General features: G+C 47.6%; 1 protein-coding gene across 1 annotated transcript in view; it reads left to right on the top strand.

The window, feature by feature from the left end:
* Positions 1-12,426, top strand: part of ANO2 (anoctamin 2) — a 358,642-nt gene that overhangs the window by 177,057 nt on the left and 169,159 nt on the right. Inside the window, exons 12-13 of the mRNA XM_074403486.1 lie at positions 1,586-1,746; positions 6,817-6,899. Of these exons, the coding sequence (XP_074259587.1) occupies positions 1,586-1,746; positions 6,817-6,899 (244 nt within the window). The remainder of the gene's footprint in view (positions 1-1,585; positions 1,747-6,816; positions 6,900-12,426) is intronic.

Genomic DNA, 12,426 nt, shown 5'->3' with positions numbered 1-12,426 from the left:
GAACAATGAGAACACATGGACACAGGGAGGGGAGCACTGCACACTGGGGTCTGTTGGAGGGAACTAGGGGAGGGACAGCGAGGGGTGGGGAGTTGGGGAGAGAGAGCATGGGGAGAAATGCCAGATATAGGTGAAGGGGAGGAAGGCAGCACATCACACTGCTATGTGTGTACCTAGGCAACAGTCTTGCATGTTCTTCACATGTACCCCCAAACCTAAAATGCAATAAAAAAATAAAATAATTAAAACAAACAAACAAACAAAAAACCCAGAAGCCTAGAAACTGAGACTTGACAGAAAGTGACAACCCTGAGTGAATCTCCCACCCTTCAACTTCTTCATGAAGGGAGAAATAGACCCAGGCATTCTTTGAACTTCGCAGGTTTCATCCGAGCACTGGCTTCAGCACACAGGGCACCGGCTTGCTCACCCCGGCAGCGGCTCCCACATGTGAGCCATGCTCTGTAGCACCCTCTGCTGCTGCTTTCTGTGGGAAACACAGCTGCGGTTCTCATTGCTGGATCCCCTGCCTACCCATCACTGTCTCCAGCTGCCCTGTAAGAACAGCCAACGCTTTGCTTTCATGAAATATTGAGTTCTCGACCCTTTCCCCCTGAACCATGAGCTTAACCATCCTCCCATCTCCCCAGGAGAATATTACACAACAGAGGGATAAATTCATTCATTTTCCTATCAGTGTATGATATAGAGGGTTATTGGGAAAGCCAGTCAGGGCTGGTAATTCTTTGGTTCTTATTTCCAAGCATTTATATGAGCCTAAATCTGTTGATTGAGCTAGTCAGCTAATGAATGGAATTTCAAATATATTCTTCAGCCCATTAAAGGGAAATAACACTAAGAACAGGTTGGAATACAGGCCACTGGAGATGATTTGGTTCATGCTCCAAGTATGAAAGAATCTAGACCTTGGAAGACTTTGCCTTGCTCTTTTATTCTCTCTAATCTTATTTCATGGTTATAATAATTCTTATTAGGTTGAGGTTATTATTCTCCATTCTGCAAGTGGCTATACAGCTCATTCTCTTAGGAAAGGGCTTTCCACTCAGATCCACTCCATTCTTCCCCATGTAGCTTCTCCTTCTAGAGATGAGAGCATGTGTAGGTCTAGCCACACACTTGTGTTTGTTTCTACTTGGGACCAGTATGACCTGCTTGTGAGACAGCCAGTAGGCTTACAAAAACAGCCTGGACTGAGCCTCAGGCTATGATTTATTCACAGCTGTTGACGCTTCCCATTCCACCAACCTCATGGACCCAACATGTTCCGATGGGACTTTATGGGGCTTAATTTAATGCCCGATATCTCTGACAGATGTCACTCACTTTCCAGGACATGTGTAGTGACAGGGAGCACTATACTCTGTCTTTTTGTTGCTGTTTTTGGACAAAATATGAGTAACACTCTCCAGGTGAAGAATCCAATGCTAACTTCCTTAACATTCCTTACTTATGGAGTTGAAAAGCTCAACCATCGATTTGAAAAGAGGAGCTTTTTGGGGATGGTTTTTTCTTGGAGTGGACCACGCTTGAGCTCCACCTACCCAACAACCTCCATCTATTGCAGCAGAGAGATGTGTGACCAGCAGAATGCCTTCACCATGTGTCCCCTGTGCGACAAGTCCTGTGATTACTGGAACCTCAGCTCAGCATGTGGGACTGCGCGGGCCAGCCACCTGTTTGACAACCCTGCCACCGTCTTCTTCTCCATCTTCATGGCTCTGTGGGGTATGTGGCCATCACCAGGCTTGCTGATATGGGTGGTTACTTTAAATGGGTACAACCATGAAACTCTAAAGCTCATTCCCTTTAGGTTATTTACTTTTGCATTTTTCCTTCCTATCCCAAGAAGTATTTTAAGGATAATATCTTTCTCTTCTTTACTCATATGTGTGAATAGAATTAGGAATATCCTTCATGTCTTTATCTGTTTTCTCTCAGATGTAGTCCTGCTAACCGTGTACTAGCCCCATGTATGATATATTCATAATTTGAACCAATGCATGCTTTGAAAACCCCTAGCATGCCTGTAAGGCTCCCCTAGGTACACGGACTTAGGTGAGCTTATAGATGTCATGCAGCATAATACTCAGAATGGTGGAGTGACTGCTGTGGTCACAGTGTTAGCTCATGGTAAAGGTGGGCTGAGATTTGGTTTCCTGACTCCAGTTCAGTGTTATTGTTAGGACATCATAAGTATAGACCGTAGAGATTTTATTTAATGCCAGAGTCATGCTTTCAATATTCCCACCAAAGGGATTTGTGAAGGAAAAAATAGTTTCTTCATCTTTCTCCTCTTCCCTTCCTCCTATAGAATGGGGATAATAAACTTGCTCTGAGCCATAGCTATCTGACTGTAAACACATACAGACACACACAGACTCTCTCTCTCTCTCTCTCTCTCTCTCTCTCTGTCTGTCTCTCTGTCTCTCTCTCTCTCTCTCTCTCTCTCTCTCACCTATTCTCGCAAGCTGGACTAATGTGGAATAACTACCCTATAGTAACTGAGCATTTCTAAGAAGACACACCCATGAGTATTAGGAAAAGGGACCAAGTCAACAGATTTCAGCCCATCTGAGTAGCCACCTGCTCCTTTACTCATCACTGAATATGCAGGTCTGTGGTTTGCACATTGGATCACAGGCTGGCTGGACCATGGTCTTGCTGCAGTGGCTGCTTGATTTATCACTAACTCCATGGGACCCGAAGGATATGCCAGGATGGGTCCTGAGTCACACGTCCCGGAGAGTATGAAGAGAAGGAGGAGAGGGAGAGGCCTGTTCTCAGTGGTTCTTAGGAGAACTGGAACACAACTTTCCTTCATTCCCTGTGGGGACCTTCACTTGGGTGGAGACAGAACTTGACTGGAAAGATTCCTGTATTGCTAGCCACCAAGAAAAATGTCCAGGGTACACTCTATTCTTTATCATCAGGGAGAGCAGCTGTGTCCCGGGAGCTCATGGGCAGTATTCGGCCCATGGAGAGTTGGGGCAGGGAGCAGAGAAAATCGAATTCTTTTTTTTTTTTTTTTTTTTTTTTGAGACGGAGTTTTGCTCTTGTTACCCAGGCCGGAGTGCAATGGCGCGATATCGGCTCACCGCAACCTCTGCCTCCTGGGTTCAGGCAATTCTTCTGTCTCAGCCTCCTGAGTAGCTGGGATTACAGGCACGCACCACCATGCCCAGCTAATTTTTTGTATTTTTTTTAGTAGAGACAGGGTTTCACCTTGTTGACCATGATGGTCTCGATATCTCGACTTTGTGATCCACCCGCCTCGGCCTCCCAAAGTGCTGGGATTACAGGCTTGAGCCACCGCACCCGGCCCGAAAATCGAATTCTCACTGTAGAGTCCTGGACCTGTTCCCAGCAGGGGCCTTTAGAGCCCACTGAAGTTGGGACCTGTTGCCTGGGAAGTCACTGGCAGCTCCGTGTCTCCTTATCAACCAGGAGTGTGGTGGAATTACCCCAAGATCCAGCCGAACTGATTTGGAACCCGGAATACCTATTTATTTTTTGATATATTACAACCCTAATTCCCACAATTTGTCTTGCAGCTAATTACCACCATTGAGTAGCTGAAGCCTAATAACTCCAGGTCTATGATCCTTCAAGAACTTTCTTGGGACACATAATCCCCTGTTGTAGAGAAACCTGGTTTTCAATTGTGCTCCCTAGTTTCAAGTTCCAACAACTGCCTCTTCTCTTCCCTCCACAGCTGTAATGAACAGCTGCCTCCTGCCCCTTCTGAGCTCCTCAGTCCTACCCACCCCTGGACCCACTGCCTTCCTCTCACGTCACAGTACGGGGAAAGTACCCGGGGGTGGGGTAGCACCAGAGCTTCCTGGCACAGGGTAGGACTGGGTTTTGTTTGTTGACAGCCTTGCTGTGCTTTATGTGATTGTGTATTCAGTGCCAGCAGCCAAGAGCCCTTAGGCAAGACTGTCTACAAATTACAATTAAAAATAATAGTAATGCCTCTCATTACCATGATTATTATGATTAGTGGTGCTGTGCTATGGGCCTGGGCCAAGGCCCAGGCCTGCCAGGAATAAGGCTGGGAAGAAATGGCCCTACACAGAGAGCGGCTTGGGCTGCTGGTGGCAGGGAAGAGGCGGTGTAGAGTCAGGGGGTCTTGGGAGATACCAGTGGGTAGGACCTGAGTCTGTTGGAGTCTTCAGACCCAGCTCTGACTTCAAACTGCAGGGAACATTGAGAAAGAGAGTGAAGTCCTACTGAAAAGGGAAGGAAAGAGGCAGGTTTTCTGAACTATTTTCTGAATAGAGGTTAACTGACCTAGGCAGACCTCATGTGTGTCTCAGTTCTGTTCCTTCCCAGCGGGGGATCCCATGGAGGGTAAACATGAACCTAGCTCTGTGTCACTAAAGTCAATGCTCTTGACCAAGGTGCCCAGTTACCTTGGGCAGATGACTTAATCTTTGAGCACTGTGGTCCTCATCTGTAAATTGAGAGAAATATTACCTACCCAACAATGTTCTTGCGACAGGTGAATGAGGTGTGTGTGCAGAGCATGTGACATGGTCCCTGGCATAGATGTGCACCCGGAACTGGGAGCCATTCTCTAGCAGTATGGTGGCCCTCCCTTGCCCTCACAACATATTTTTTCATGACTCTTTTGCCTCTCTCATCTTTCCTTCAGTCTGACTTCCTCCCTTCAAGGAGATACCAGTAGGTCAGAACTTTGGGCACTGCTGTATGCACAGGCCTCCTCAGGTACCAAGGAAGGACCGGTAGGAAGAGGAGGGACTTTCCACCATTCTTAGCATCCCCAGTCCAATGCCAGTGTTGGGAGGTCAGAATACACTCACTCCAGAAAAGCCTCAAATCCAAGAAAGAAAAACATGCAAATCAGTGCATGCAAAATGTCATGTCAGATGAAAACATGCAAATCAGGGCACCATAATGTAGCTACAAGGAAAATGAATACAGCTTGAAGTAACTGTGTATTCAACCAGTGCTTAGGTGTTTGTTATTCTCAGTTCTGTGCTGTGCCCGAGGTAGACATAGGCAGCTAAGACCTGGGACAAGTTTACAGCCCTGTTATGACTTTACAGACATGAAGTGCCGGCCAATAATCAGGCACAACATGCAGTGAAGTGTGCCCAGGCTCCTGCTAGTGGTGGATCTATAGGTGTGGCCTCAGGGAATGTCATGTCCCCTCCCTTTTCAGGGTGTCATGAAGGTAGGGCAGTAGGAGTGAGGGGGACAGGGTGCCAGGGGGACTGATCTTATGGAAGGGGGGACTTGAGCTGGGTCCGGATAGGATGAGGGTAGAAGCTGGAGGATGGCAAGGAGAGAGGGACAATGTGTGCAAGCTGAGTATGGAGAGGACGGTAAGGGGTGACCCAGCTGCAATGTGGGCATGAGCTGTATGTTGACAAATGGCAGGATGAGATTCAGATAGATGGTTCAGGCTCAACATACATAGTCCTGGAATCCAGAGAGAAGAATGTAGACTGTAAGGGGCCATTGAACATCCAGGCAGGGGGTGTTGGCATGCTTCCTCTGCCCACTTCTTCTTTAGTGCTTAAATGCCATTGTCCTTCAAAAATCAGCTCGGATGCCTCCTCTGGCAGGTAGCACTTCTCATCACAGGCCCACAGCTTTTTCAGCTGTGTCATTCTTAAGGCCCTGATTGCTTTATGCCGTGTATCGTGGTTGTTTACAATCTCTTCTCACAGACTGTAAACCACTTGAGAAGCAAAATCTACACGAAGTTCACCCAATCTCCCCGACAATGCCTAGAATGGTGTTTCGTACATTGCAGATACCTTCGTTGGGCCTGGTACTTTTGCAGGATTAACGATTCACTCAAACATACTCAAATAACAAGAGATTCGTTTTAAGAAAGCAAGAGGCAAGCTCCTGGGTATAGGAAATGAAATACAGGCAGGCCTCTAGGGAACTGGAGCTGGAGATGCTGTCAGAAACCGTGGTCTTCCCTCCTTTCGGGTGCTGCGTGGTCTCTCCCTTCCCTGATCTTCTTTGTGTCTTCTAGTTGCAATTTTCAAAAGAGGGAGTCTGACTGTTCCATCAGCAGGCCTTGGATCAGACGTTCAGCCCTGGTCTAAGAAACTGTGGCTGTAGGTTTGTGCTGGTGGGGGTATCAGGCTCTTCCTAGAGCACGCTGAGAAAGGCATGCCAGTCCTTCAAAGGGCCATGGGTGGGACAGGCAAACTGATGGATGTGTAGTTGTGGAAGGGATTCTACAATTATTTGCTAAGCAAAGGAAGAATGAATGCGTACTACTACTTTACAGGGATTATTCTATCAGCTGCATGCAGGATGGGTTGGAAGGTTGAAAATCTGGAGTCAGGTAGTGTTATGTAACCTCAGAATGAGGTGATTAGGGTCCAGATGAAGCAAATGGTGCTGGGGACAGAAAGAAAGAAAACGTAGGGAAAAAGTGAGAGTGCTGATGAAGGTGAAAGAAGAAAGCATGTGCACATAGGCAAGATGAGGTTTGTCAAAAAGTGCTACACGTCCCTCCCTTTTTATTTTCTTCATCCTTCCATCCTTACTTCACTTCTCCAGGTCATTAGTGTTTTGTGTGTGTGTGTGTGTGTGTGTGTGTGTGTGTGTTTAATGTATCAATTGGCTCTCAAGGATGTGGAGTATTTTCAGCAGTTTCAACTAGAAGCAAGAAAAAGAGGCTAAACATTAAAGAGAGCTCCTAAACTTAAAATATATTAGTTGATCTTCAATCTCCACTGGTGAGCCCAAAGGGTATTGAATCCACTCTTCGAAAATAATTGAGTTTCTGTTGTTGTTCTTTTTAAGCTACCATGTTCCTGGAAAACTGGAAGAGGCTACAGATGCGACTGGGCTACTTTTGGGACCTGACTGGCATAGAGGAAGAAGAAGTGAGTTCTCTCACGTATTTCTGTGGGCTTTTGCTCTACTTTGACCTTGGAAGTGGACTCTCTTGAGTGAGATACCCGTGTTTGTCTGCTGTCACCGCCTGGGTCTCACAGTGGCTGCCTGTGTAGCTTGGCTCCATGGGCTGGGCCATGGTGAACATGTACTGAGGCCAAGAGTTCAAGCACCCCCTCTTCCCTTGAGCTGGACGGCATTGAGCCTGATGTTTGGGCAGATGTCCCAGTGCCCTCCTCTGGGGAAAGAGGGGGCAGAAGATGCACGAACAAGAGGCAAGAGGTAATCTTGAGATCATAAAGCTGGAGAATCAGGTATATGTGAAAATGCCCTGAGAGCCTCCTGAGGGCCAAAGGAGAGGCAGGGGTGTCAGGTACTGGTTGCCTTTGATGTCTGGGAAAGAAGGAAGAACCACTAAACCTCTGTGGTATAAGCCTGTGCACTGAGTGTGAAACTGGTGTTGGGGGAGGCGTGAGCTAAGGGAAAAGGGTGGGTTCTTCTAGAGCAGTGTTCTGGACAGATGATCTTTAAGTAATGCAAATACATCAGCCTTCCCTCATGGCTCTTCTGAGGACTAGCCCCCCATTCTGGATGCTGGTGAGCTGATGATGGGTAGTGTGTCGTGTTTGCTCCTGTGATCTATTCCCACCATAACTCCTGCTCCTCCAGACAGCAACTGCACTGCCACTCAGCCCTCCTTCCCTCTTCTTTCAGTTCCAAGCTCAGCAAACTCCTCTGTTCTGACCACTAAAACCTTCAAGGCCTCCTGATACCGTGTGCCACCATGGATGGAATATCAGGCAGAGAGTCTCAATAGTGAGGAGATCATGGGTGAGGGGCTGAGAGCTGTGTCTAGAAGGACCAGGAGGCACTTTCAGCTTGCAAGATCTGGCCACAGCAGTAAGGTGGCTCTGTGGAACACAAGCCTGCTTCTTACTCTCCTACAGTTATTGCCTTGGACTCGGGACCTCAGACCTTGTGACTCTGATACTTTATGAGAAAAAATGAAATTCCTAATTTAGTCTCTTCCCCAGCCTGTATGTCCCCATGTCTGTGGAATATTACCATTTCTTCTCCTTAACGCTGTAAGTAGTCTACTTGCCTTTGAGCAGGTGGGCCAAGGAATGGTAGGAGCCACAGGGCAGCTGTGTGGAATGGAATCTACCAGTGCACGTTGTGCTGCCTGAGAGTGCTGGAAGGAGAGTGCAATGATGTAGCCTGTCTCCACCTCCCATGGGTCCTCACTCAGTTGCACCCCCATCCTACTCCTCCCCACTGCATTACGGTATATTGGGTACACGCACCCACTCTACTCCAGTCCTAGGTATTGAGCATATACCCTGAGACTAATACTGTCATGAACTATGTGGTGAGGGAGAGAATATACGTATGTATTCTGCCTTCGGAGAGGATTCAAATTATTTAAGAAGGTAAGCAACAGAGAATAATAAAGACAGTTGCATTTCTTGCAGGAAAATGGCCAAGCTGGTCCTTCCAATAGGAAGCACTGTAGAAGTTTGAATGTGGGTGATCTAGCAGGGACATCTTTGTATTATTGGTCCCATTTGGTTTAGCTGAAACATGTCTCATATATAAGAGAGAGACAGAGAGAGGGAGGTTGGGGGAGGTGGGTAGGGTACAGTGCCTTCTCCTCTAATGCTGGGGGCTAGAATATTTCCAACAAAGAGAAGATGATGCCTCCTGGCATCCAAGTCTGTGTGGGGCCAGAGACAAGCTAAGTGTGTCTGCTGAGTCGAGTCCGGGAAGCCCTCACGTCTCTCTGTTAGAGAGCAAGTGTAAACACACGCTCTCCATCAGAAAAGCATCAGTTATAACTCAATACCCTTGAAATCTCTGTAACAAGCCCCTGGCAGGAGTGAGATTATAATCCATTTTTCTTTCTGTAGCCAGGTTTCCTGTTTATCTGTTTAACCCAATGAGCCATGGTAACTTCCTGGGAGGTACACGATTTGAGGAGCTCATGTGCTGGCTGAGAGGCGCCTGGCCAAGACTGGGTTTACCCAGGGCCTAAGGAGACATTCCGGATGAGAGCGCTGTGTGAGGTTGCTGCAGGGCTGGTTGGTTCTGTAGCATGATTGGTGTGCCCCACATGTGCACAGGCCAGCCTCAACTTCTCCTTTAATGCATTTCTAGTTTGGATCAGCACACATACATTTCAGTTCAATTCTTTATATGGCCATTAAGCATCTACTACATACTAGGTTTTTGTATGGAATATGGAACTATCTCAGGCATAGTGTCTGATCTCCAAGGAAGCTGCATTCAGCAGGGTGCTCTTTGGTCTATAAATATTTAGAATAGAATGGAGAGTGTGAGAGAGAAATTGCTCTGGCTAATGTAGAGAGGAAATACTTAAAAAAATCAGGGTTTTGAAGACTGGTTGACTTTTAATGGGCAGCAAAGGGAAGAAGGGGTGCCCACAAGAAAGAAACAGCAGCAGAAGCCTTGGCCTTGGAAAGTGAGGGGTGTAGATAGGCAACAACAAGGTATCTTGAAAGCCAAGTTGGCTGCAGGGGACAGGACTCAGTATGCAGTGGTGACAAGGAAAAAGTATAGTTTGGTGGCCAGGTCAGGGAGGGTCCTGATTGCTAATCTGTGTCTCCCAGGCCATGGGAAAGCATGAAGGTCAGGATAGCAAGGTACCAATGACTTGAACAAGGGTCCTAGGACTTACATGAAGTGTTTAACTTACATTCAAATGAGGGGTGAGTAGAAGGGAGACGTTACTTGGGAGGGAGGGAGGCAGGGACCCTTTAAAGTCATGATTACAAGTTTTTTTCTGTTTTAACCAGACACCTCCCAGTATCAGGAGTACTTGCAAGTCTAGCTGTCTATAACCTTAAGACATCATTGTTCCCCACGGTATTTCCTAGGAAACACTTGCTTCCCAGGGGAAAGGAGGGTGCCAGCTGACATACACCAAAGCTTGTGCACCCTCTAGTACTCCCATTTGGGTGCCTCCAGCAGGTGGGACACCCCAAGAGGAGTAGAACAAGCAGTGGGGCCTGAGTCCAGCTAGGAAACCAGAGAGAAGCCAGAAGAAGACTGGAGACTGCTTTCTTATGAGGGTAGGGAAGGAAGGCAGCAAGCAAGCCCAAGAGCCCACGCCCTGGGCAGGTGCAGGCCCGCCTATGGGTGCACCTGTGGACACCGCAGGCTCCTCAGGGGACATAGCTTTGCACATTAATCCCCGTATCGGTGACCGTACTGTGGTCCAGAACAGCCTGGCGAATGGCTCGTGGGGATCTGAGGAGAGGAACATTTCCTACAGCCCGTTTGGTCCCGGACAGTTCTTTGATCTGTCCATTTGCTGCGGCTTGGATCGCTTCAAGGTTTTCGCCCAGAAACAACATGGGACTCATTGACGGATTCCTCTGATCCTGTTTGTCTTCGTTGCAGAGAGATCTGCTAGACCTCCAGAGTTTTATCCTCTAAAATGGGATAATCTTCAACTCAGTGGACCTCTCTTGCCCTTTACCCTCTGTCGCATCAGGAATATCCTGGGCCTTTTAGACAGTGTGGCCTTATCTGAACACAGATATCCTGCCCACCCGTCTCTCTCCCAGCTCTCATGTATCACATCAAAGCTTAGATATCCTCAGTGACATCTTTTTGGTTTCATAGGAAACCAAATCCTCTGCCTACCTTTCCAACCTCAGCTCGTGTCATTTTCCTCCTTGTTTAGACCTTCCAGCTACCTCGGCCTTCATTCTGTCTTGAGCTCATTCCAGTCTTTGCCCTGGCTGTTCCTGCTGCACAGAATGCTTTTCCCTCAGACTCTGTGACGCCTGTCTTTTCTGGACTTCTGTGTCTCAGTGAAAACATTGCCATCTTCAGACTGGCCTTCCCCAGCTCCCCAATCTGAATCAGCCATCCTGCTTTATTTCTTCTGCCGTTCTTACCCTCATCTGCTAGTTTCTCATTTGTGTGCTGGTTTCCTCACTATAACTTTCCTCTTCTTGGAGATGAGTTCCGGGGAATGAGGGATCTTGTGTCTAGGACCAGCACTATAGTCTCAGTGCTTGGAAAGAACTCAGAGCACAGCAGGTGCTTGATGACTCTTGGTTGAAGCCATTTTTTGGATGTATCTCTGGACTTTCCTCTTTAGATCAGACAAGCGTGGTCCTGAGCAGGCTTGCGTTCTTCCTCCCAGCTGGCTCCTGAGTAGACTGACCAAATGGAAACAGTTCCCAGAGTCTCGGTGGGAGGCGTGGTGGCCTATGAAGACTTGGCATCAGATTACCCATCCAGCGCTGTTGTCTTTGGGGGACATCAGGAATAAGGCTGGTCTGCCCGTGGCTGGGTGTGTCAAAGAAGCACTCACAGGGGCTGGATTCTGCTCTGGCCAGGAGCTTACTTGTTCACTTTTGAGGGATTCTATAATCTCAGCCCACTTGCTTGGCTGCAACAGGGAGGTCCTTGTGAGGCCTGCTTCAGTTGAGTGTAGTGCAGCTTGTCTCTGCTTTGAGTTTCAGACTCCTGTCCGAGTGCTGAGAAAGCTAAGCTTGTTTTCAAAAGGTGAGGGTTATGACCGGGTGCAGTGACACATGCCTATAATCCCAGCACTTTGGGAGTTGGAGACCAACCTGACCAACATGCTGAAACCCTGTCTTTACTAAAAATACAGAAAAATCAGCTGGGCATGGTGGCGTGTGCCTGTAGTCCCAGCTACTCTGGAGGCTGAGGCAGGAGAACCCCTTGAGCTTGGGAGGTAGAGGTTGTAGTGAGCTGAGATTGTGCCACTGCATTCCAGCCTGGGTGACAGAGTGAGACTCTGTCCCAAAAAGAAACAAACAAACAAAAAGATGTGGGGGCTCTGCACTGGGGCCCAGCATGGGGGGAGGTAAGCCACAGGCACATCTAGAGGCATTCCAGGAAACTCCTCTGTGTGCTGCCACGGTGTGTCCAGGAAAGCCAGAGACCATCAGAAACATCCTGCCAGTCAGCTGGAGTGCCTCCCTCAGCCCCTGTGTAGGGTATGAAGTGGGAGAGGCTCCTCTGGCCTGAAGAGATTTAGAGTCCATGTTCTGGAACTCACTGAAAGGTACTACTGCAGTTTTTAATTAAAATATCCCATTGGAATAATGTAGAAGAAAAGCAACCAAATTTCAGAGGCCACGGGGGAAAACCTCAAACCATACTTCCCTAAGTATTCCTGCAGGATATTAATGGTTACAGGCAAAAGTTGCTCTGTGGGAAATGACGGGCTTAGGAAAATGAAGCAAGCATGTTGACAGTAGTACTTTTCAGAGTTTTTAATATGCTCATTGTGACTCTCAGGAAGTCGATACGTTATAGTGTTTTCCAGTCTTTTAGATCTCGGAATCCTTTTTTAGCCGAAATTATCTTGGCACACACCTTAAGAAATGCTGTGTTGGAGAGTGGATGAAGGTGAGAGACAAAATCAAGTGCACTTCACAAGCATTTAGAGATTTCTATGTGTTCTGCATGGTGCCAAGAATAATACACAATAATAAAACGCAGAGTAATACAGCG

Source organism: Saimiri boliviensis, chromosome 7 (assembly GCF_048565385.1).
Source record: "Saimiri boliviensis isolate mSaiBol1 chromosome 7, mSaiBol1.pri, whole genome shotgun sequence".
Lineage (NCBI taxonomy): Eukaryota > Metazoa > Chordata > Mammalia > Primates > Cebidae > Saimiri > Saimiri boliviensis.
This window is presented reverse-complemented; position numbering and strand designations above follow the sequence as displayed.